The 27,011-nt window shown below is 43.9% G+C and overlaps 1 protein-coding gene across 3 annotated transcripts in view; it reads right to left on the bottom strand.

Moving 5' to 3' along the window:
* LOC126334634 (SET domain-containing protein SmydA-8) overlaps positions 1-27,011 on the bottom strand; it is a 280,691-nt gene that overhangs the window by 101,363 nt on the left and 152,317 nt on the right. For all 3 annotated transcript variants that reach the window (XM_049997070.1, XM_049997072.1, XM_049997071.1), the window contains 2 exons: positions 16,317-16,627; positions 6,034-6,151 (listed from right to left, as the gene is read on the bottom strand). In XM_049997070.1, coding sequence (XP_049853027.1) covers positions 6,034-6,151; positions 16,317-16,627 — 429 coding nt within the window. The remainder of the gene's footprint in view (positions 1-6,033; positions 6,152-16,316; positions 16,628-27,011) is intronic.

The following is a 27,011-nucleotide window of genomic DNA, read 5'->3' as shown; positions in this document are numbered from 1 at the left end:
CTCCACGAGGGCACCTCTCGGTGGACGCAGCGCATGCACTGATATCGAGATACAATAGACTGCATACTGTACGACGCAACCACTGTGACATATATCATACCCCTACAACTACATACGAGAAAGTGATTAACATACAGTATATAAAATGATATGCGGTACGAGGGCAATTTTTTTCAACCTGTGATCGGTTGTGAAATGTAAACCAAATTGAAAATCGAAACTGTTTTATTTGAAACAATTAGCTACACCTTCCAGCTACTTCTCTATAAAGTTACCGCTCTGACTTTGGCATCTGTTATAGCGTAATACCAACTTTTAAACACCCTGGTCATAGAAGGCAGCTACTTGTGATTTCTGCTAATTCATTATGCTGGTCTGCAGCTCATTCTGTGTACCAAAATGCTGTTCTAAAAGCAGTGGAAGATGTGAGCGAAAAGATCAAAATCAGACGGAGCCAAGTCCAGGCTGTATGGTGAGATCAAACACTTCCCATCGAAGACGCTGCAGGGAAACGCTGCAGGAGCGTCGTCGTTGCACCTGCAGTGTGCGGCCGATGACTGTTGTTGCTGTTGTGGTCTTCAGTCCTGAAACTGGTTTGATGCAGCTCTCCATGCTACTCCATCCTGTGCAAGCTCCTTCATCTCCCAGTACCTACTGCAACCTACATCCTTCTGAATCTGCTTAGTGTATTCATCTCTTGGTCTCCCTCTACGATTTTTACCCTCCACGCTGCCCTCCAATGCTAAATTGGTGATCCCTTGATGCCTCAGAACATGTCCTACCAACCCATCCCTTCTCTGGTCAAGTTGTGGCACAAACTTCTCTTCTCCCCAATCCTATTCAGTACTTCCTCATTAGTTATGTGATCTACCCATCTAATCTTAAGCATTCTTCTGTAGCACCATATTTCGAAAGCTACTATTCTCTTCTTGTCCAAACTATTTATCGTCCATGTTTCACTTCCATACATGGCTACACTCAATACAAATACTTTCAGAAATGACTTCCTGACACTTAAATCTATACTCGATGTTAACAAATTTCTCTTCTTCAGAAACGCTTTCCTTGCCATTGCCAGTCTACATTTTATATCCTCTCTACTTCGACCATCATCAGTTATTTTGTTCCCCAAATAGAAAAACTCTTTCACTACTTTAAGTGTCTCATTTCCTAATCTAATTCCCTCAGCATCACCCGACTTAATTCGACTACATTCCATTATCTTCGTTTTGCTTTTGTTGATGTTCATCTTATATACTCCTTTCAAGACACTGTCCATTCCATTCAACTGCTCTTCCAAGTCCTTTGCTGTCTCTGACGGAATTACAATGTCATCGGCGAACCTCAAAGATTTTATTTCTTCTCCATGGATTTTAATACCTACTCCGAATTTTTCTTTTGTTTCCTTTACTGCTTGCTCAGTATACAGATTGAATAACATCGGAGAGAGGCTACAACCCCGTCTTACTCCCTTTCATGTCCCTCGACTCTTACAACCGCCATCTGGTTTCTGTACAAATTGTAAATAGCCTTTCGCCCCCTGCCACCTTTAGAATTTGAAAGAGAGTATACCAGTCAACATTGTCAAAAGCTTTCTCTAAGTCTACAAATGCTAGAAACGTAGGTTTGCCTTTCCTTAATCTTTCTTCTAAGATAAGTCGTAAGGTCAGTATTGCCACACGTGTTCCAGTGTTTCTATGGAATCCAAACTGATCTTCCCCGAGGTCGGCTTCTACTAGTTTTTCCATTCGTCTGTAAAGAATTCGTGTTAGTATTTTGCAGCTGTGTCTTATTAAACTGATTGTTCGTTAATTTTCATATCTTGCTCACCAGATGGTAGAGTTTTGTCAGGACTAGCTCTCCTAAGGCTGTCAGTACTTCCAATGGAATGTTGTTTACTCCGGGGGCCTTGTTTCGACTCAGGTCTTTCAGTGCTCTGTCAAACTCTTGACGCAGTATCATATCTCCCAGTTCATCTTCACCTACATCGTCTTCCATTTCCATAATATTGTCCTCAAGTACATCGCCCTTGTATAGACCCTCTATATATTCCTTCCACCTTTCTGCTTTCCCTTCTTTGCTTAGAACTTGGTTTCCATCTGAGCTCTTGATGTTCATACAAGTGGTTCTCTTATCTCCAAAGGTGTCTTTAATTTTCCTGTAGACAGTATCTATCTTACCCCTAGTGAGATAAGCCTCTACATCCTTACATTTGTCCTCTAGCCATCCCTGCGTAGCCATTTTGCACTTCCTGTCAATCTCATTTTTGAGACGTTTGTATTCCTTTTTGCCTGCTTCATTTACTGCATTTTTATATTTTCTCCTTTCATCAATTAAATTCAATATTTCTTCTGTCACCCAAGGATTTCTACTAGCCCTTGTCTTTTTACCTACTTGATCCTCTGCTGCCTTCACTACTTCATCCCTCAAAGCTACCCATTCTTCTTCAACTGTATTTCTTTCCCCCATTCCTGTCAATTGTTCCCTTATGCTCTCCCTGAAACTCTGTACAACTCTTGTTCTTTCAGTTTATCCAGGTCCCATCTCCTTAATTTCCCACCTTTTTGCAGTTTCTTCAGTTTTAATCTACAGGTCATAACCAATAGATTGTGGTCAGAGTCCACATCTGCCGCTGGAAATGTCTTACAATTTAAAACCTGGTTCCAAAATCTCTGTCTTACCATTATATAATCTATCTGGTACCTTTTAGTATCTCCAGGGTTCTTTCATGATTCTTAAACCAAGTGTTAGCTATGATTAAGTTGGCTCAGTGCAAAATTCTACCAGGCGGCTTCCTCTTTCATTTCTTAGCCCAAATCCATATTCACCTACTATGTTTCCTTCTCTCTCTTTTCCTACACTCGAATTACAGTCACCCATGACTATTAAATTTTCGTCTCCCTTCTCTATCTGAATAAGTTCTTTTATTTCATCATACATTTCTTCAATTTCTTAGTCATCTGCAGAGTTAGGTAGCATCTAAACTTGTACTACTGTAGTAGGTATGGGCTTCGTATCTATCTTGGCCACAATAATGCGTTCACTATGCTGTTTGTAGTAGCTTACCCGCATTCCTATTTTCCTATTCATTATTATACCTACTCCTGCATTACCCCTATTTGATTTTGTGTTTATAACCCTGTAGTCACCTGACCAGAAGTCTTGTTCCTCCTGCCACCGAACATCACTAATTCCCACTATATCTAACTTTAACCTATCCATTTCCCTTTTTAAATTTTCTAACCTTCCTGCCCGATTAAGGTATCTGACATTCCACGCTCCGACCCGCAGAACGCCAGTTTTCTTTCTCCTGATAACGACGTCCTCTTGAGTAGTCCCCGCCTGGAGATCCGAATGGGGAACTATTTTACCTCGGGAATATTTTACCCAAGAGGACGCCATCATCATTTAATCATACAGTAAAGCTGCATGCCCTCGGGAAAAATTACGGCTGTAGTTTCCCCTTGCTTTCAGCCGTTCGCAGTACCAGCACAGCAAGGCCGTTTTGGTTATTGTTACAAGGCCAGATCAGTCAATCAGCCAGACTGTTGCCCTTGCAACTACTGAAAAGGCTGCTGCCCCTCTTCAGGAACCACACGTTTGTCTCGCCTCCCAACAGATACCCCACCGTTGTGGTTGCACCTACGGTACGGCCATCTGTATCGCTGAGGCACGCAAGCCTCCCCACCAACGGCAAGGTCCATGGTTCATGGGGGGATGACTGTCATGAAGAAGGATAGGCATGGCTCTTAGGTTATGTAGGCCGCATGAAAGCAGGCGAAGCGCCTCAGCAGGACTTCACTTGGCGGGAGACTCTCTTTTCTAGGCATTTTTATTGTGCGCGCAGACGTGGCGTGACGCGATAGTCTGGCGTATTAGAGATACTGCGTAATTTTGCAAAGCTTGATTGACTTTTCACTATGGTTTTTATTTCATGGCCGGTCGGAGGTTGTAAAAAGAATAGTCCTCGTATATAAACGACAGATAACCTTGTAAGACGTCGTGGTCTCCTGACCTTCATTGCTTACATATTCCGCCCTCACAATCATACTCCTCACATCAAGACGCTTCATTCGAACCCAAACTCGGTAAGATAAAGTCAATGTTGTATGAATTCATGTAAACGTTATGCAAATAACCAGTAAATCGCAAATGTGCACCGCAATTGAAATACTTGAGACTGGCGTACACACACACATTCAAGACACGACGGTCGCAGGGGCTTTTAGTTCAGGAGACGCAAACCACACGGTGTGGGGCCAGTCCCTTCAGAGGACGACTCAATCTATCTATGTCGGTCGGTGACAGCCCATGGAGCAGACAGCGTTTGCCCGAGTGAAAGGGAGAATGACCCCGTGTTCGGCTTAAAAGCAAATTCCGCTACATTGTGTGGGAGCGCCCAGCCTACGCATTCTTTACAAACATAGCACGCAGTTTCAGAGGTCTTCACAGGGAGACAGCAAACGCCAGACGCTGATGCGTTTCCGGATTGTTCGCCTTAAACGAAACGTCATTCTCCCGTTTTAGAAGAGCAATGCTGAATTGGCACACGATAATCCTGACGCCTTGAGCTGAAGGAGTAATGGAAGAGACCGAAAGATATATCCCTTAACGTCTGGCGTGGAGAGGGGCAGCTCCGTTGTCGCTCTTGGAGCGAGATCACGTAGCGAGAGCGTGTGCGCTTGTACGTGTACTCAAAGCAGGAAGAACAAGTCTTTCCTCAGTACTTCACTGGGAGAGCACCTCTGTCGAGAGCGAATCGGAGTGCGACTCTGTATTGAGTCCTTGCGATTAAGCGTTGTTCACTGTGTTGGCCGACACACTTATTGTGCGGTGTGAACGGACAGAGTCATAGTTAAACGCCTGTGAGCGAATTTTTGAGTAGTTATCTGACCGGTGTACCACGCCAATAGTTAGACTAGAGGCGAATAGGAGTCCTTGGCTTCATATAGGCGTAGGGAGAGTTTGATTGGTGAAGGTCAATCCAGATAGAACGAGAGTTATCTTATTTGTCAGCAGCGAGCGGCGCAGACAGCAGTCATCACAGCTTACAGTATTGTAAACTACAGCTCTTGGGAGCCCCATATTTCCTCCACAACAGTACACTTCACTGCATTTCACATGCGACAGTCTCGACCATACCTAACAGCATTCTAACGGATAATTATTCAAGGTGAGTAGGCGCGGCTCTCAACCATTCTGCCAAGTCAATAACAATCTTAAACTTTGCATAGAAATTTCATTAGCGAATCCTATCCTTAAGAGGTAACTTCACATTCACTTGTTCAGTTCATAACTAAAAATGTCATTGTGATTTCTAATAATTTTTGCAAAATAAATAATAATTTTCGATAGTTTCATGTTTTTCTTATACTAACTAGCAATGCTCCAGCACTAGTTACGTAAGAAATTTTGTGAATTTTTGTGTCACTTCCTTACAGAGGACGACTCCAGAAGATATTTATTGCTGGAAGTTTTTCAGGCATTTCTCTTTAGAACGTTAGGAGTGGCTGTCCGACTTCTGTAGTAATGTGGGGGTGGAAATTGCATCTTGCAGGAGCCACAGGGTAAAGGATACATCTCAGATTAATCCGTTGTGCAGAATGACAGAATAGCACCCACCCGCTCACAACCTATCTAGGAACCACCAGTGTGTGTCATGGAGAACCACTGCACGAGTCTGTGTTTTCATAAAACGAATATATTGTGTGCTGATTCTCGGACCAAATGATTAATTTAGAATTAGATTAAGTGGAGTCTTTTTTAATGTAATCAGTTTTTATTGCTAGAATTTATTTATTTGTGTAACTTCAATAATGTTTCCTTCTGTCATTCTCAGCTAAATGATTGTAGTAGTTGTATGGTTTTCGTTTGTTACAAGGTATCAAACCAGAGATATGATAGCAAAAAAAAGTATCTGAGGATCACAATAAGTTTACAGAAGAAGAAAGTGGCTGTGAAAAATGACGCGAACTGCTAAAAGAACATGTGGCTGTCTGTGGCTGCACTTGCCGCAGCTGCAGGCTGACTGACCTGCGCGGCGGCCATGGGCTGCTGGCAGGAGCGGCACCACCAGGGCGGCTCCTCCTGCTCGTCCTCCGGCTCCTGCTGCAGGCTCTCCTCCGCCGGCACGCACACGCCCCCGCAGCCCCTGGGACATCCACACCGCGCACTTCAAGCTGCGTCCACAAGTACCACATGCCAGGTGGCTGGAATTTGCGTTAATACGGGACCGATTTACCCCAGACAAACATTAGTTCCAATTTTGGCCACCAGTAGCAAATTTGGCGCTGTAAATGCAAGAAAGACGATAGGAATGTCTTTATATGTAACAGGACGAGTGAGAAAGGCATAATGCTGATGTTATTATTAACAGATACATAGACAATTTGTCCAGTATGAGCACTGTAGACGTCGATGAGATGTTTTACAGCGCCTGATTTGCACCTGGTGGCCAGAATTGGAACTATTTTTTTTCAGCCTACGTATTAATGCATTAGAATATCTACCAAGTTCCGCTGCCATAAGATAATTACAGCTCACACTGGTGAGTACCTGCACTTTAGTTATAAACTCCCAGTACTATACACACAAAATATCTCTAGTCCCCACATGCTAGTGACCATTACCCGCGTTACTCTCTTGGCAACGATTTTAAACCCATAAAACTGTCGAGGTTTTCACGGCCATATCTCTATGTGTAGGCTGTTGGCGCTCATCTCGAAATATCTTGCCAATAGTAACGTAGTGTGTCTGTTTTTTTGTGCCGTTTAACCAGCACTAGTGACAATTATTTTCAAACGTTCACCATCCACTGCCGGTGGCTGTCTACAATAGACTCTGAGTCTGACGCTGAAATGGCTAGCTGTCCTCGATCGAGGGTTGTGCAGGGTAAGCAGAAGAATGCTCTTCCCGTCGGGGTGAGAAACAAGAAACCAAACTTCTACGAACTGTCCTAGGGTGATGTGGTGCTAATTTATCTGCATTTGGTGAGTTAGCGCAGCTGCGCAGCGAAATGGGGACGGGAGGCGGGGGGGAGGGGGGGGGGGGGTTGCTGGCATGGTCCAGCCCACACTTTCCTCTTATTGTCCTGGTTGATATTCCATTTCGTCCATGACCTGATCATCCTGTACAAGTCGTCAAGGGTGAAAACTGAAACGGATTCGATTGTCTTCAGGTCTTCATTGGAGACGGCCATCCATAGCAGTGTCAGTTGGTTCTGAGTGAAGAAAGTGGTTTTGGCTGGGAGAGGAGGTTCGGTAGCGATTGTGGTAATGAGGATAGGTGCCGTTCCAAATTGATGATGTGATCTCCTACAACGGTGTCTTCGCGCTTCTCTCCGTTGGAGACAGTCGTGTGCAGGAGCTGGAGCAGCCTTTGTGGTTTGCTGGGCGCGGACAGCGTCGGGAGCGGCCTGTTGCGGGGCCGCTGGGGTCGGGGCGGCTGGAGCAGGCGCCTCTTCTTCTTCTATGGCCACCTCCATGCCCTCGTGCATGTCTGCGGAAACCACGGAGGGCGTACATCTGCATCATGGTGTCCACCTCCGTCGTCAGCCCCATGGCGCCTGCAGCGCACGGTGGACGTCCTCCAGTTCCGCTTTTCAGGCAGTCCTCTCTGCAAAAATGGCAGTTTTGAGGGCGGCGACTGCGTCGTCGGTGGCAGCTCGCAGCTCCACGCTCGCCACCGGTGTTGAATTCCGCGTCTTCACAGCGACACGACCCGTTTCACCCTCTCGAGTAGGAGGAGAGGGGGCGGGGTGGCGGCCGTGCCGCTCTCTACCGCCTCTTCTTGGTGGCCGCCTTGCAGGCGGATCATCTTCTTCTCTCCATGGCTCCAGATCGTGATGTAGCTGTAGCCGGGAAAATTCGCCGTGTATGTGCCGCCATAGTTGACACGCCTTTCGCTTACCGCTATGCTGCATCGCTTGCTACCCACAACAGTCGTTCGCTGCAGCGTGGGAATCCAGGCTCCGTTTACCTTGAAATTTTCCACTTTCCTGTTGAAACTATTGTTATTTCTATTGCATGCCTGAGCAAGCGTGCGAGATAGTTCCGCTACACAGCGCGTGTCGCCGAATTTTATTACGTATTCGGTCTCACACAGAGCATGCTCTGTCACAGACGATTTCTCCATCTTCCCCATCCTGCAATATCTTTTATCAGATGAACTCGAAAACGCCACTCAATGTAAATTTACGTGCTAAGGTACACTCCATTACTAACGTTTCTTAAAATCCAAAATTTTTTCATAGGGAACCTGTGGGCATCTGTTTAACATGTTAGGAGAGGTGGAGAGGATGACATGCCTTAAAACTGCGCTCGAGTTTATCCTCAATGGGCTGACAGAACTACATCAACATTCCATTTGGCAAACTTTGACTGGGCACACAAAACATACATAACCAATGGGGCGGGGGCAGAACACATAAAGAAGTATGCTACCCTCTCTTCTGCCATTCGTGTCATCACCTTCCGTTTGTGGTTCGCATCTCGTATGTCATTATGATGCAGACCTGTTATCAATTCAAGCACTACCTGATATTTTAAGGTGGCAGACCTTTTAGCTCTAAAATTTTGCATTTTGTTGGCACTTTATTTATTACTTCTTTGCACTACTGATGCCTCCTGTTTTATATTGTAACATATAATAAGACTCATACAGTGACTTTGTTATAATATTTTACATCTTCTTGTTAAGTCTTATGCTGTTAAGACTGGATATCCCGGTTATGGTTTGCACCGAGATTTTCCTATCTTCTGGTGCTTTTACGTATTTATGCAGCTTGAAGTAGAAACGCCGCACTTGGAGGTCGGCATGCGATTTGAAGGTCGGCAGGCGATTCCTCATCCAGATTCATGACAAAAGTTTATCTAGCAAAATCACATCGTGCAGTGCATCGGAAAGTACAGAGGAACGTGTATCAGTCCGTACTATCGTACCAGCCGTCGTAGCTCATTGAGTAGTTGCGGCCTGCGCGTCGAGCGAGCAAGGTGTTCTCACTTCCGGCCTTACCGCAGCGCTGCGTGTGTCCAACTTCTGTGTACTCAGTCTTGTGCCTGTATCGGCCGGTACCACATCGTCCTTGCTGGCGGATATTTTTGTTGGTTTGATCTCTGCGGGCGGGGTTCTCTGCCCTCGTCATGATGTCTATCGAATCTACCAAGCATATGGATCGTCGGGGTATGTTCGTTTCAGTTTTGACAAGAGTAGCGTCATGTTGAACCAGATTCATCACGACTAGTTGGTCGATACGAATCGAGTTTCGCTGATCAGGTCGATAATACCTTTTGATTCTGATTTTTATGCATTTTTTGTGGAGTTCCAAGAACCCTTACAAGTAGACCGGTTTCTCCCTCGCGTTCGTTGTCAGATGATTTTTATACGTCGCGATGGTTTCGATACACCAGTCCTTCTTGCAAATGCCGCGATCGAGTGTATTCCAGTTAGTGTTTACACTTTTCCACCTGATGTGGACGACTCATTTCTTAAGGCAGCCTTGCTTCCTTTGAAATCGTTCATCACATTCGCAGGGAATGCTCGTCCTCACAAAATCTCTTGCAGTGCCACAGCGGTATCCGAAGCATAGACATATGTGTTCAAAAGTATATTCCCCCACACCTAAATGTTTGTGGTTACCGGATTCATGTTGCTTACTCAGGGCAGGAAGAAACCTGCTTCCTTTGTTATGAAAATGGCCATCTCAGATCCAATTGTCCGCGTCCTACCACGTTTTAAATTCGTCCTATGAAAAACGTTGTGCATTGACATTATCGGAATCAGTGTTTTCGTAGTCTGCTGTCAGCACCTCTCTAGATATAGAGGTCGTTAGGGAGACATTACCCCCTCCCACCCCCACCCCCTTCCCCCCGCCCCACTTCACGCGACTTTCCACAAATATCGGCACATTCAGATGCGACCCATGCTGCTGTTAAGGCGTCGGCACCGGTAGTACAATTTAAAAGCTTGCAGATTCAGGATGGTGAAGATTTTGAAGCCACCCGTCCTCAGTCTTGCCTCTCCGGGGAGGTGGTGCTGGAAGGTGCTTCTTTCAGTGGTGCTGCTCTGAATACTGTCTTTAATTGCGGTTTTTGCTTCGTCGGGGACGACAAGGCTGGTTCCGTTAATGTTGAAATGAATGTTGCATCTGCGTATTCTCCTCCACCTTCAGAAATGTCTGTTCCGATGGCTTCCGATGATTTGACGGAGACATTGCCTGCGGTTCTGCCTTTACAGTGTTCGAGAGCAATAGCACCCTCTCTTCTTTATGACACAGTGGGGCAACTGGTTACTGTGGATTCTCTTCCCGGTTATGGCATGGCCGTACTCTTTAGGGATGGTATTCCGTTGACTGACTTTGAAATGCTGGACGATGGCCGGGATATAGGCTGTCGTTTTAATGGGCTCATCTTAATTTTTCTTTATGCTCCTCCGTCTGCATCTGGTAGTACATATGATCGCTCGCGCTTTTATCTGAAAGATGCCATTTACTTACTTCGTCAAAATCCGCGGAAAATTTTGATGGGGAGATTTTAACTGAGTCTTACGTCCTGTAAGTCAGACTCCCAATCATAACCATTGTCGCGAACTTAACGATATGGCGCCGTCGTGGAGTCCGCAGGAAGCTCGGATCTGCAGGAATCCCACATTAGTGCGGTTTACGCATTTTACACCTACTTCTGGCAGTCGACTGGACCATTCTTGCTTGTTGCTTCCCTGTGTAGCCAGCTTTTATCAATTGATGTTAGTTCTACCAGCTTCACTGATAACTGTACTTTTCAATAACTCTTAACCACGTCCCACAGTGGGTACATCTTTCTCGCCCTGTTTGAAAGCTAAACATTTGAAATCTGGCGGATGCACCACTGCATGATATCATCGCTATCGTTTGGCAGCGAGCAACCCGTTTTCAAGTGCGTTACCGCTTCAATCTCCTATCGACGCATCTAATTTGTACGTCTGGTAAGTTCGACATGTCTCCTTTACCGATTTAGGTGTTCGTATGAATATGCATGGAAATGATGAAAACATGATCGTTTGTCACCTAAACTGCAACAAATGAACGCAACAGTTTCACAATCTGACAGTTTCCCTGTGCTCTGTCAAAACATATGTTTTTAACGTTTTCGACGTTGCGTTCCGTTTTGGAAGTTTCGACTCGTGTGTTCCTTTGTTATAACATAATTCACATTTGTTTATTTATTGTTTTCATTTCTGTAAGACATTCTTACCGAATGAGTCATAGTCTACAACCACTGTATAGTATTACCACTGCCAAGAATACAGAAAGAGAGAAAAAAAAACATTTCAGTGACCGGACGGACAGTTCATACTGTTGTGAAAAAAAAACAAAAATAGCATGACGGGGTATTTTAAACATGACTCGCCCGGTTTATACTTACACACCATAACCACTTCACGACGACGTTAAGGCTGTTTCGTTACTCTCGATATTACACTTGTTAAGGTTGGACCGTTTACTGTTTTTCGTTTGCTTTTCTTTTCACAGTTACTACACCTTCTTACTGTTCTCGTGGTTGATCTGTGCGCCAGATTTTGATGTTCTATCCACTGGGCCATTTTACCTCTAAATCTGAGGATGGTGTTATGGGGAGTTTCTCTTGTATGCTCTTCTCTCTTTAGGAAGAAATGTTCTTAGGTTTGTACGATACTTTAGACTCTGTCCTATTCGATCGAGTGCCTTTCCTTTGGTGCTGAACCACCTTTACGTTTCATTACTCAATTTATGTTTTTTTACAGAAATTTTAATCTTTGGTCTATCATCATAATGTTGTTTATCTGTGCTCGACCCACATTAGGTAAACCAGAAAAATTTACATAAGCGTAAAGAATCATGTGGCTGTTTCATTCCATTACCGGATGACGAATGCATGATCGAATGTGAATCGATTTCCCACAAGCGACAGCCTCATTCCCTTTTACCCTCTGACACTACATCATTCCTTTCTGTGCCAAAGTTAAATTCAATGGTAATACAGATCATTTTTCTTTTCTAGTGTCGTAAATATCTCTGTTATTCTCAAACTCAGATTTTACTGCTGTGAACGAATTCCACAAATGAATAAACGTACTGTTATTCATGCTCATAGCTGCTTAAGAGATGCCGGAAAGAGGTCTGTGTGTGACTGTCACACTTAATTCTAACTGCTTTCGTTTTTGCAATGAAGAGCTTTTACGTAAGTAAAGAGTCACCACGGAGTATTGTCGTACAAGACACCATTAAATAAAAGTATTCAAAATGTGTTAACACACAGGCTTCTATACCGCCTCAATTGACAGTCATCCTTATGGAAAAAGTATCTCATCTCAAGCATTTCAGCGGTTTTCATATAGTTTCTTTTTCACTTTCATTCACTTAGAATTTTCCATCCAGTTTATTATTTATTGTTCGCTTACCACGTTAATGGGAGGTGAGATATTTTTGAAGCTCCAATATCGGATTGAGCTGTGTTTTCGCAAAGTTTAAAGCTACTCCATTTGCTCAAAACTAGTTCATAATTTATCAAAAACATAATTTAGTACTTTTCATGTTGCTGCTTCTTTGCCATGCTTGACAACAATACTTGTATCATCTGCAAACAGGACTATTTCCGTCTCCTTACCAAACAAAATAGCATAGAATGACCATAAAGAGGAAATAGCAGTGGGCCAATGATAGAACACTGTGGGTTTCCCACTGTAATTTCTCCCCATATGATGTGGCGTCTCTCTTAGTATTAGTAGTACAATCTAGGACAGTGGTCGTCAAATGTTTTTACTCAAGAGCCAATACTGACATTGTGGGGCGGTGCCTCGGGACGCATGTCTGCCGTTATTATTATTAACTGGTGGCTCACATAAATTGGTATGCTCAGTAGACTAGGTGTGTTTTCAGAAAACTTCGTGTCGACTGTATTTTTTTTTCCAGTTTCTGCCGACGGCAACTACCCACTTCTGACACTACAATTGTCTGACGACGTGTTGTTGTGTTATCTGTGTTAGCGGATGATTAATTGATTAATAACAGTAATTTTACTTCCATTTAAATGTATTATGCAATATGAGACTTGGTCACAAATGTTTAGTAATGTTCTAATAACTGCTTTGTATTACAGTGGCCTTAATTCAAGTTTATATTTCTCGCTCCAAATATGTACCGCATTTGAAGACGACCGTCTTCATAATGAGCATTCACGAATCAATGTTACTCCTGCTTTGAAATTTGTACCATAGCAACTGATCCGCACGAGAGGTACACGCCCACGAGTTGTCACCATTGGAAGACGAACAGTAAAATATTCCCCTTCTTACATCATCGAGCCCTGCAGTGGCTACTTGCTCCTCTGCCCTTCAGGTAAGCGGCCAACTTTGAGGAGCTCACGGTCAATTTCTGAAACAGCTGTTAAAATTTAGCGCATGTTAGGATATTACTGTCTCTGTAAGATATTACTATCTCTGTAAGAATCTGTGTGTGTTACTGAGCAACAAAACCACACTCTTAAGAAGCTCTTAACGTTGACGTTTCCGGATTCGGATGTGCTACATGCGTATAATGATAAATGACGGCTGAACACCAAGGGCCATATGAATACTTGATTCGGGCCGAATGCTGCCGATGGGCCGCAGTTTGACGAGAGCAACCTTCTGCATACTGTGTCCCAAATACGAACTAAACTAGACGTGTGCTGGACATATTCAGTAGTTCTTGTCTAACAGTATATTATGATGTACTCAGTCACATGCTTTCAATGGTCTGTTAGTAGAATGAGAACATCTCATTCCCACCCGGCTTGCAGTACTTAAGTTATAACGGAAAAAGGCAGCATAATCTCTTTACATTCGTAACTTACCAGGACCTGTTCGTGAAGTATACACTAATAAGTCAAAATATTGTGATCACTGCCCACCGCGACGTTGGATGCCGCCTGTTGACGTTGCAGGCACGTGACGCGTTATCAAAAGTATATAAGGGCAGCAGAGCCAGATGGGGGATCCCCTAGCGAAGACATGGGCTGCAAATGGGAAATCTACTGATATAAGCGACTTTGACAAAGGGGATACTACTATTATGAACGATTAACTCGAAAACGGCAAAGCTGGTCGAATGTTCACGAGCTACTGTCGTGAGCATCTAAGGGAATTGTAAAGTTAAAAAAAATCTTGTTCTTATATTCTTCAACTCCACTATACTCCAAGACAAAGCTTGTCAATTAGTGCATCAAGTGATGCTTTAATAGTCAGTGAAAGTAAATGATTTTATCTTTCATGTAGTAAAGTGAACTAATATTTCATCACGTTGTAGTTCAGATGAGCCATCACCAAGAGCAGCCATAGGACCCACAATTATGTCCAGACTGTTGTAGTTTCATGTGGTCATAACAACACCCAACATAGCTCAGGCGTTTTAAACGTCTTTCGAAATCGACTGTCACAGTCTGTGACCAAACATCGAGCGTACAGCACTACAGAATCAAATGTTGGACATCTACGACTCTTCACAGAACATGGGGTTCGGAGGCTTGTCTGCTCTGTAAAGTGGGATAGATGGTGGTCTGTGGCATCTCTGACGAAAGAGCACAATGCTGGTGCACGAAAAAGTGTTTCGGAGTTCGGCGTTCTTCTCACATTGTTGAACATGGAGCTCCGCAGCAGTACACCCTCACTTGTCCACATGTTGACTCAACGACATCGTCAATTACGATTGCAGTTGACACGGGACAATCGGGATTCTACCATCGATCAACGGAAACGTGTCGGCTTCTCTGGTGAATCACATTTTTGCTACACTACGTCGATGGTCGTCTACATACACGCCGTCATCGAGGTGAACGGTGGTTCGATACGTGCAGTGGGCCGTGCGCTGGTGGGAGCAGCATTCTGCTACAAGAGACATTCTCCTGCGCTTGAATGGGCCTTGTGGTAGCAGTCGCAGACAAGCTGACAACTGCGAACCATCTGAATCACTTGTTCCTGTGTGTCTTTCCCGTCGGCTTTGTAATCTCTCAGCAGTATAACTGCCCGTGTCTGGGAACCAGAACCGCGCCACAGTGGTTTGAGTAGCATTATACTGAACTCGCCGAATTCGCCTGATTTAAATCCTATGGAAGCCATCTGGGTCGCTATCGGGGCCTATCACCGCGTATACAAATCAGTGGCCCGTTATTTACTCGACTTATGTGACCTGTGCGCAGACATCTAATGCCACGTACCTCCACAAACAAACCAACACTCTGTCGGGTTTGTGATGCACAGAGTTAGTGATATATTTCGTTGCAAAGACGAAAAACGAGCTATTAAGTAGATGGTCATAATGTTGTTGATAATTCTTCCGGGTTATATGGCCGTGGTCCATGGAATTCTTTTATTCCTAACATTTCGTCCAACAGTACGTTGGACATCTTCAGAGGTATGGCTGATCCTGCTGAGTCCTGCCGACTGACGAGTGGGGCGGCCTAAATATCGAGGAAAGTGGACGTGGTCTAGGTGCACATAGTCGCAGAGAGACACTAGTTACGGATAAAATGTAACTATCGATAATAGTCCGTCATAGATAAAAATCACTTATCGATTCTGTAACGCCACTGTCCATATCTCGCTTAATTTCAAGGCCTCTTCTTTTCTATTAAAATTAACTTCATGTTTTTAAATTTCAATATCCTCCCTATACAGTCGTGGATAACAGTTCGTGGTAGCACTTAAAACTGTACATTCAGAAAACTTAACTACATCGTCACCTGACTGAAGTGCATGTTCTGCAACGGCCGATTTATCTATTTTTCCCAGACGGCAAAGACTTTTATGTTTTCTGAAACTACAGTTTTAAGTGCTACCACGAACTATTATCCACGACTGTATAGGGAGACCATTGAAATTTATAAACATGAAGGTAATTTTAATAGAAAAGAAGAGGCCTTGAAATTAAGCGAAATATGGACAGTGGCGTTACAGAATCGATAAGTGATGTTAATCTATGACGGACTATTATCGATAGTTACATTTTATCTTTGACTAGTTTCTCTCTGCGACTATGTGCAAGCTAGACCACCCCCACTTTCCTCCGTATTTAGGCCGCTCTCCGACGCCCGACACGTCAGCAAGACCAGCCATACCTCTGAAGATGTCCAACGTAGTATTGGACGAAACGTTGGGAATAGAAGAATTCCATGGACCACGGCCGTATATCCCGGAAGAATTATCAACAACAGTACCATCCGGTCGTGAAAGCCTTCATTGTATGATTAGATGGCCATAATGTTTTGGCTCATCAGTGTATTAAACAGGTTACGACATTGAGGGGAGTAGACAGGCGATGTACTTACGGCTGGGGACAGCGGAGCGCGCTGAAGAAGGTGCCCATCTCGGTGGGGTCGGTGCAGCGCGCGCAGCGGCACCAGAAGAACTTGGTCTCTCGCAGGTGCTGCCTGCGGCTGGCGGTGCCCCACAGCGAGTCCGAGTAGCAGATGGTGAGCCGCTGGCCGCGCGCGATGGGCGCCGCCGCCCGCAGCAGCAGCTCGCCCGCCTCGCTGAAGCTCTTGGAGCAGTTGGCGCGGCAGCTGTGCTCCAGCAGCGACGCCCACTCGTACACCGACACGTAGCTCGGCTCCGTCAGCGGCACCTCGTGCCCGTTCACCTGCGCGACGTTGACGCCACAACCCGCTTCAGTCAATTGTAAAGCAGGGCACGAGCGGCGCCACTAAAGTGCGCGTCATTTACGAGTTTAGGTTCGTTCTGCGCATCTGACGTCACAAAACACAGTCAGCCAATGAACAGAGAGCGACGTTGCCAGAGCTCGACTGCAGTGCACAGCACGGACGAGTGTCTTCAGTTTTAGAAACGTTCAGTCATAAATAAAGTAATTGAACAAAAGCAATGTCTTGATAGCAGACTTTCTTTTATAGAAAGTTTGGAAAAAACATTCTTTATACCATTTGTTTCATATTCTATTATTTAATTAAACCAAACAAGCAATAAGCCTCCTAATTCAGACGATAGCAATAAAGAACAGCAGTAGTTGTTTATTTCCTATTGTGCTTCGACGAAACGTGAGTAATTCATAGTCATACCAACTGTGTTCGTCGGTATTTTGCGTCCAAGTTTAAAGTCCTCCAGGAGTTATGTTAAATGACGAGCTGCATTAGCGTAATGGTTAAGATGTTTGGCTGTTAAGCGAAAGGTTCTGAAATCAAACCTTGTTAAGTGCTTGATATTTTCTTTATTTAAAAACAATATCGAACTGTCTTACTTCATGAATTTTATTCCTTTGAATCTATTTTTTTTTTTTTTTGAAATTTCTACTGCTTTGTCTCTTCATTATAATAAGTTTTCGGTTTTTCTAATTTTGTCCTCCAATATTTCTTTTCACATCAATTAAAAACAACGAAATTGCACACATACAGTATTCATGTTATCTGTTTTGTTTGTATATCTTCTCTTCAGCAGTCGCTGTTTTACTATTCATATTGAGATATATTCTTTTGCGACAGTATTAAAAGTATTATTCAGAGCAGAATTTCGGCTCGTACGTTGCCGAGATACTTGACTGACTGACGCAATTCTTTGCTTCGCTGCTTTGGCAACATCATCAGATTCAATGTTTTCGTCGACTGATCTATGTTTCGGCAAGTATTTGCTGACCATTGTGACAAACACAAATTGTTTTGTGCACTGCGCCTCACTGACAATATATTTTAGTTTCTATGTTTTATTACGTCCACAATTCAGTTTTGTGTAACTCACCAACATTATTTTAATCAGAACTTTTTAGAAAAAAGCGAAATGACTCTGGTAGGAATAAGACTTTTATTCGCGAAAGACGGAATATTTCTCGATATTACATGCGACACCTACCTGCTACTTAAATTAAATGAGATACTGTTATACAGTAAATTTTATATGATATTTAGGCATCTTGTCCACGTTTCATTCTCAGCATTGTGGCACCTAAAATCGACCATACGGAAAGTGTACGCTATGGACTTTTACCTCTGCAAACTCTTAAAAATTTCGTGCAATGATTTACTACATTTAATGCCGCACAATAACTGCGTTGATCATCGAAACAAAATTACGTAATTTATGGGGGGAAGGTATCATTCAAGAAGATGTGTAAAAATCAAATTTTTGGGCCAAATAGTTTTTGTGAAATCGAATGGAAAGTGTGTAAAAGCAGTCGGAACACCATGTGTCAGCGCAGGCGTCCAGTGCAGTGATGACAAAATCGCGCACAGCGGCGTAAGGCGTAAGGGTTAATGCAGCCATGATGGCTTTACTTCATAAACTGCGCACTGCCCCTTAACGTAAGTTTGCGGACTATACTATAGTATGGCGCTGCTTCTCTTGGCGCGAGCGTCGTTTGCAACTGGCAACGCAGCCATCTCCCGCGTCTGGGCGGGCATGCGTGAGCCGCCAAGATAAAAGAATTGAACTATAGGTGAGACCGCAAGGGACGTCACAGTTGCCACCTCTAGTTCTACTGACGGCCAACTGCAGTCTACGCTACACTCCACATCCAACGGAGACCATGATACTACGAATTACGAACAACCTACTGCAAAACTTTACATGGGGTGTTCGGAAATTCCTCTTAGAAACTTCTAGGACTTGAAGAGAGCAGTGAGTACCCAATATTTTGAATAGGAAACCATATCCGGAAATGTCATCCAACGACGCTACAGAACGCCAAAGTTACAGGCGCCGGCGCCTGTAAATGTATGGACATACAGGGTGATTCCATGATGATGTTCCAGACTTACTTGGATGATGAAGAAGGATGAATATATCAACTTAAGGTAAGGGTCCCTGTAATGGAAACGAACCTGTCGACAGTTATAAGCGAAAACCATTCTGACACCTATAACTGTGTTACAATGCAATGGTACCACGTACTCATATCATGTACTGGTACTGCTGTTGCTAAGACTGTATGTAGCGTATGTAACTTCCAACACCAACAATAGAGGAGACGTGTTTCACAGTAGCGAATACGAACAAGTGCTCATCGCTCTGAAGGTATCCATTGTAGAGCCAATGTTTACTGAATATTTTTTCTTGTTTTGTTCCATACTACCACCTCTGAAAGCTGCATACCCTACATACTTAGCAACAACAGTAGCGGTACATGTATTCCGCTGTCAGAGGCACTAGAAAATTATCCGCTTTCGACTCGTTCGTTTCCGATACGGGGAACCTTACCTCATATTAATACATTTATCCTTCTCCATATCCTAGAAAGTATGTAGCATCATCACGTAATCATGCATCATATGCATATCTTTAAAGGCGCCGGAGCCTATAACTTTGATGTTCTGCAGAGTCGTCGGATGACGTATCAGGACATGGGTTCCTGTTAAAAATGTTATCTACTTTTCCCCTTTACAGGCTCTATAAGTTTGTAAAGCGAACTTCCGAACACCGTTTATAAACATATTTCAGGTCTGAGTTAGTGGAACGTAATACACCAGTGCGGGTCAATACTGGCCGTGTAAAAAAGGTCGACGAAGAACTAAACCGCCCCATGAGGATAATATCTCGAACGATAATCTCTTTCGTACCTAGCGGCTCCGTATGCAAAGCCACATTCATCCACCGCACGTACAGGGTGTTTCAAAAATGACCGGTATATTTGAAACGGCAATACAAACTAAACGAGCAGCGATAGAAATACACCGTTTGTTGCAATATGCTTGCGACAACAGACAAACTTTCGAAATTACAGTAGTTACAATTGTCAACAACAGATGGCGCTGCGGTCTGGGAAACTCTATAGTACGATATTTTCCACATATCCACCATGCGTAGCAATAATATGGCGTAGTCTCTGAATGAAATTACCCGAAACCTTTGACAACGTGTCTGGCGGAATGGCTTCACATGCAGATGAGATGTACTGCTTCAGCTGTTCAATTGTTTCTGAATTCTGGCGGTACACCTGGTCTTTCAAGTGTCCCCACAGAAAGAAGTCACAGGGGTTCATGTCCGGCGAATAGGGAGGCCAATCCACGCCGCCTCCTGTATGTTTCGAATAGCCCAAAGCAATCATACGATCATCGAAATATTCATTCAGGAAATTAAAGACGTCGGCCGTAAGATGTGCCCGGGCACCATCTTGCATAAACCACGAGGTGTTCGCAGTGTCGTCTAAGGCAGTTTGTACCGCCACAAATTCACGAAGAATGTCCAGATAGCGCGATGCAGTAATCGTTTCGAATCTGAAAAATGGGCCAATGATTCCTTTGGAAGAAATGGCGGCCCAGACAAGTACTTTTTGAGGATGCAGGGATGATGGGACTGCAACATGGGGCTTTTCGGTTCCCCATATGCGCCAGTTTTGTTTATTGACGAAGCCGTCCAGGTAAAAATAAGCTTCGTCAGTAAACCAAATGCTGCCCACATGCATATCGCCGTCATCAATCCTGTGCACTATACCGTTAGCGAATGTCTCTCGTGCAGCAATGGTAGCGGCGCTGAGTGGGTTGCAACGTTTGAATTTTGTATGGATAGAGGTGTAAACTCTGGCGCATGAGACGATACGTGGACGTTGGCGTCATTTGGACCGCAGCTGCAACATGGCGAACGGAAACCTGAGGCCGCTGTCGGATCACCTGCTGCACTAGCTGCGCGGTGCCCTCTGTGGTTGCCGTACGCGGTCGCCCTACCTTCCCAGCACGTTCATCCATCACGTTCCCAGTCCGTTGAAATTTTTGAAAAAGATCCTTTATTGTATAGCTTTTCGGTCCTTTGGTTACATTAAACCTCCGTTGAAAACTTCGTCTTGTTGCAACAACACTGTGTTCTAGGCGGTGGAATTCCAACACCAGAAAAATCCTCTGTTCTAAGGAATAAACCATGTTGTCCACAGCACACTGCACGTTGTGAACAGCACACGCTTACAGCAGAAAGACGACGTACAGAATGGCGCACCCACATACTGCGTTGTCTTCTATACCTTTCACATCACTTGGAGCGCCATCTGTTGTTGAAAATTGTAACTACTGTAATTTCGAAAGTTTGTCCGTCTGAAAATGCACTGTTGTCCCAAGCATATTGCAACAAACGGTGTATTTCTATCGCTGCTCGTTTAGTTTTTATTGCCGTTTCAAATATAAAGGTCATTTTTGAAACACCCTGTAAGAGCCGACAGTCCTCTTGTCAGAGAATATGCTAAACTACAAAATAACCGTTTGCTCCCCTATCACGAACTCCTCATCATGAGAAAATAGACTGCTCTCCAGAGCTTCTTTGTGCTTAAAAGCCGGAAACTAGCTTCTGACGGTTTTTGTATCACCGAAGCGTGGCTAAACCAGAGGTAAGAATCCTTTCCCGTATGTGCCTACCATCTTCTCTGTACCAAGAAAACCCATAGAGCTTCCTCGTTCACCGGAAAGTATGGTTCAACTAAAAACTACAATAACAAACCACGGCAGACATGTGGACTCATTGTTGGATGGGGAAATGCAGCATTACCGGAGTGTCAATGTGGTGCCAACAGACAGACTATCTACCACATTACACCAGACTGCCATTTATGGTCATCCCCTCCTCAGCGATCCGATGTCTTCACTATGGCTGAAGACTCAGTCGAACACATAAAACATCTGACTTACTATTTATGTCTTTTTGTTTTTATATGAACTTTTATGTCTATCTTATACCTGGGTACGAACATGTGCTGGTTGCTTTGCCAAATGCTAAATGGTTCTGTGATCGCATTTCGATATAAATATAACTTCCAATGTTTTGCCTACGTACACAGACAGAAGAGGTTCGCAAACAATGTTATTTTAATAAAAAGCTCTTAGCTCCTCATAGGTTGTATATTATTCCCATAAGATACTTTCCGCACCTCAGTTGAGCAATTAGAGCGTAATACTCAGTCTCAATTATACAAGTACACATGATCACACATATGCTACCAGCAGATAGTTTATAAAACATAAATAAACTTAAAATTATTTTTATTTCAAGTCTCTTGAAGGCTTTTGGTGAATTTATGGCACCTAGCCGTTTTGGAATGTAATATGCCATTACTAGAACCAGTTTGTTGCTAAGAAAGTAACGCATCATGTTAGCATCTAGCGCACAACGTGGTCACTTAAAATCAACTCAGATTTTTAACTGACCACGTTGTGCGCTAGGCACCAACATGATGCATTATTTTCGTATCAAGCACTGGTTCTAATGATGACATGTTACATTCGAAACGAGCTAACACATTAACCAAAAGCCATCAAGAGATTTGTGAATAATTCATGATTGGTTGTTGAATATGCAGCATTACTCATTAAAAGAACTTGGAGAAACTCATTATTTATATATATATATATATATATATATATATATATATATATATATATATATATATGCTGTAACAGTATTTGGTATCCGGGAAAACTGAACGAAGCAAGGACGTCAAAAAAAAAGTTTTCTATATTTTGAGAAGTGGTAGTATGGACCAAAACAGGAGAAAAATGCCCAGTAAGCATGCCGTCTAAAGTGCTCACATCAAGAACAATGAATACCTGTTTATCTTAGCTACTGTGAAACACATCTCTTCTGCTGCTAGCTCTTTTCTGTTACGAACGACCTACAGAGTGCAGTAAATGAATGATGACACATTTGTCCTTCACTATCTGACTATCTGCAATAAATATCTGTTAGTGTTACTTAAACTGTATTCACAATTCTGAGTAATTGCAGCGCTACACTAGATCCTATGGAACCAGTTTGTATTTTGATAATTTTATGAAATGCTTTTATGTTGCAGTTTTATCTTTTCACTTAGCAGCCGGCCGCGGTGGTCTCGCGGTTCTGGGCGCGCAGTCCGGAACCGTGCGACTGCTACGGTTGCAGGTTCGAATCCTGCCTCGGGCATGGATGTGTGTGGTGTCCTTAGGTTAGTTGGGTTTAAGTAGTTCTAAGTTCTAGAGGACTAATGACCACAGCAGTTGAGTCCCATAGTGCTCAGAGCCATTTGAACCATTTTTTTTCACTTAGCAGCGTAGTGGAGGCCTATTATTCCACACGGAAAATGGCAGACAGACCTTCTTTTACGGCCTGGCAAATGAAAACAGCTATTCTGAAAGCTATCCAGAAAGCAAACCATGTGCACTATTACTCATCCGCTAAGTAACTTCAAAAACAGCGGATCGCGACCTCGCATAAACCGTGCTCCAGTTGTGGAGGAGCGACGAGTGGAAGAAGATCCTGGAGCTATAGTGCGTAGAGTTTCAGCATCCATCTGGGTTAGTCATCCCTTACTCTGGGCGATATTACCCCTGAACTCATCAACTGGAGTCAGTGGAGGTGTGTGAGGTAACGGGCGAGTTGTGGCGCCCTGTAAATCCAGCATTTCGAAAGTGTTTCAATACATTTGTGAGTGTAGTTGGCTTGGAGACATGGAGGGATCGCTCTCGCCAATCACAGAGCTCGTTACGAAGAGATATTTATGGAGGTTGGTGAGGAGCATTGTTTCCAGAGGGGACACGTGGCAGTGTGGAACAGGGCGGCGCGAGGCAGAGCGTACGGCACAGGACACGGGAAGCGCTCGACGCGACGGGCACGGGGTCGGTGGCGGTCGGACTTGGAGTGTGGAGCGGTTTGCGTGGGGTCGCGAGAGACAGAAATGTTCCATAGTCCTGACTTGTGCACATGTGAGATTTCTACAGTGAAGACGTAGTGTGCCTTTAGAAGTGAATATCTCGCAAGCTATGTTGTTGTTCATAACTAATTATGTGCAGTAGGTATCTATTGTTTCCCTGTTATTCAACTTATATTTGATTTAATTGCTGGACCATCGACACCAATAACTATTTTTCAGAAATATATCGCATTCTCAAAAGTACTTCTACTATAGTACTCATTATCAAAAAGTCTTTAAGATAGTACCTGCAGATTTTATTTAATTGCATTCTTCCATTTATAAATTTCTGTATTAATTCGCAATTGCCGAGTGATAGCAACCTTCGACCATTCGATTCATGTCGGTATTCATATTGTATACTGTAAACTCAGCAGTATTTAGCATGTAATGCGGCAACTTCAGGTCCAGATTGTATACCGATTAGGTTCCTTTCAGATTACGCTGATACTATAGCTCCCTACTTAGCACTCATATAGAACCGCTCGCTCACCGACAGATCTGTACCAACAGATTGGAAAATTGTGCAGGTCGCACCAGTGTTTAAGAAGGGTAGTAGGAGTAATCCATCTAACTACAGACCTATATCATTGACGTCGGTTTGCTGTAGGGTTTTGGAGCATATACTGTATTCAAACATTATGAATCACCTCGAAGGAAACGATCTATTGATACGTAATCAGCATGGTTTCAGAAAACATCGCTCTTGTGCAACGCAGCTAGCTCTTTATTCGCACGAAGTAATGGTCTCTATCGACAGGGTATCTCAAGTTGATTCCGTATTTCTAGATTTCCGGAAAGCTTTGACACCGTTCCTCACAAGCGACTTCTAATCAAGCTGAGGGCCTATGGGGTATCGTCTCAGTTGTGCCACTGGATTCGTGATTTCCTGTCGGGAAGGTCGCAGTTCGTAGTAATAAGCGGCAAATCATCGAGTAAAACTGAAGTGATATCAGGTGTTCCCCAGGGAAGCGTCCTGGGACCTCTGCTGTTCCTGATCTATATAAATGACCTGGGTGACAATCTGAGCAGTTCTCTTAGTTTTTTCGCAGATAATGCTGTAATTTACCGTCTAGTAAAGTAATCCGAAGACCAGTATCAGTTGCAAATCGACTTAGAAAAGATTGCTGAATGGTGTGGTAGGTGGCAGTTGATGCTAAATAACGAAAAGTGTGAGCTGATCCACATGAGTTCCAAAAGAAATCCGTTGGAATTCGATTACTCGATAAATAGTACAATTCTCAAGGCTGTCAATTCAACTAAGTACGTGGGTGTTAAAATTACGAACAACTTCAGTTCGAAGGACCACATAGATAATATTGTCGGGAAGGAGAGCCAAAGGTTGCGTTTCATTGGCAGGGCACTTAGAAGATGCAACAAGTCCACTAAAGAAACAGCTTACACTACACTCGTTCGTCCTCTGTTAAAATATTGCTGCGCGGTGTGGGATCCTTACCAGGTGGGATTGACGGAGGACATCGAAAGTGTGCAAAAAATGGCAGCTCGTTTTGTATTATCACGTAATAGGGGAGAGACTGTGGCAGGTATGATACGCGAATTGAGATGGAAGTCATTACAGCAAAGACGTTTTTCGTCGCGGCGAGATCTTTTTACGAAATTTCAGTCACCAACTTTCTCTTCCGAATGCGAAAATATTTTTTTGAGCCCAACCTACATAGGTAGGAATGATTATCAAAATAAAATAAGAGAAATCAGAGCTCGAACAGAAAGGTTTAGTTGTTCGTTTTTCCCGCGCGGTGTTAGGAAGTGGAATGGTAGAGAGATAGTATAATTGTGGTTAGATGAACCCTCTGCCAAGCACTTAAATGTGAATTGCAGAGTAGTCATGTAGATGTAGATGTAGAACTACGTATCCCAGCCCCTGGACAACGAAACCAGCCAAAACCTTTAGTTGAGGGCCACTACACCAGCACGTCAGATCCATTTCATTTCATTTAATGTTTGTGAAAGCCCACAGTCGGGAAACTAGAACTCTTTAGTTTATGTAAGCCTCATACACTGTAATAATATATAGGGTGACTCAAACCTTTGGGTCAAACAAACTGGTGCTAGTGGGTCCAGAACCGACTACATCGAGATAGGGAGCTATTTATTGTGTTAGGAACATACACAGCGTACCCCGCGTAGCAACAACGTAGCTCATAGTAATTGTTCAAAGCGACTACCTTCAGTCTGAATGCATGGATGGCAACGGCGTATTCAGCTCTGCCGGACTCTTCCAAAAGAATCTCTGGTGTTTGTTGTGCACTGGAACATGCAGCAGGTGATAAACAGCGCACATCCCTGACCACCGAGCAAACGTACCGTGCACTACTTAGCTCACAGCACGTGTATCAAGTGACGATCGCATGCATCGCACCGGCGCATTAACTTGTGCTTCACGCACACTGCTATCCCTAGTGTCAGTTGTCCATTGTATCAGACAGCTTCCAATGTTTCCATGGAGAGGTGTGTTGTTGTATACAGCGCATGAGGCATAGCCAGAGACGGAACGTTGATCGTCACGAGAGTTGACAGGCATGCATTTAATGTACGGTGACGCAGGATATAACGTCCGTAAAGCAGTGCGAATTTACGGAGACCTCTTTCCCAACAGGCATCATCCTAATTGGCAGAACTTTATCTTTGTGGATATCATTTTACCAGGTATGAAGTCGTTCACGTCACAGAATGCCGGCCAAGGTTCCCGCCAAAGACATCTCCGAGATTTGAAGCGATGGAGCTGAATCGTGTCGCCAATCATTCAGCAATAAACACCCTTCAGTTTGCATGTAAGAACCACACATCGAAGGATACAGTGTGCAGAGTACTTGTGAAACAGGTATTATACCCCTGTCATAAAGATCGCATTTGCAAGCACTGGAACCATCGGATTTGGAGCCCCTCATTCACTTCTGTCAGGGGATTATCCACCGCAGTACTGTAGTACCGAAATTCGCACAGTTTGTACTGTTCACACGTGGTGGTCTTTTCTTCTGCCTCAACAGCCATGTCTGGAGCGAGGGCAGTCTCCACGTTACCCACGGCGATGGCCACCAGCAACGATTCTCTGTCAACGTATCGGCGGACGTTGTCCAAGAACACCTAACGTGACATTATTTGTCGACTCTCCGTTTGACTGCTCCACGTTACTTGCTGCTCCTGCGACTTGTGCTGCCTCAGTTCTTGGAGTCTGCACCCCTTGTTGTCTGTGAAAGGACGTGGTTTAAACACGACGGTGCATAAGCCCACTTTGACTATAATGCCCGCGAGCTCCTGAAAAACATGTACCCTCATCGTTGAAATAGCCAGCGCGATCCTCGGATCTTGCACCTATGGTCTTTTTCGTCTGGGGTTACATCCAGTCGTTGGTGTTCGA

The sequence above is a fragment of the Schistocerca gregaria genome, chromosome 2 (assembly GCF_023897955.1).
Source record: "Schistocerca gregaria isolate iqSchGreg1 chromosome 2, iqSchGreg1.2, whole genome shotgun sequence".
NCBI classification, from domain to species: domain Eukaryota; kingdom Metazoa; phylum Arthropoda; class Insecta; order Orthoptera; family Acrididae; genus Schistocerca; species Schistocerca gregaria.
The sequence above is the reverse complement of the archived record's forward strand: the minus strand, read 5'-3'. Positions and strand labels throughout refer to the sequence as shown.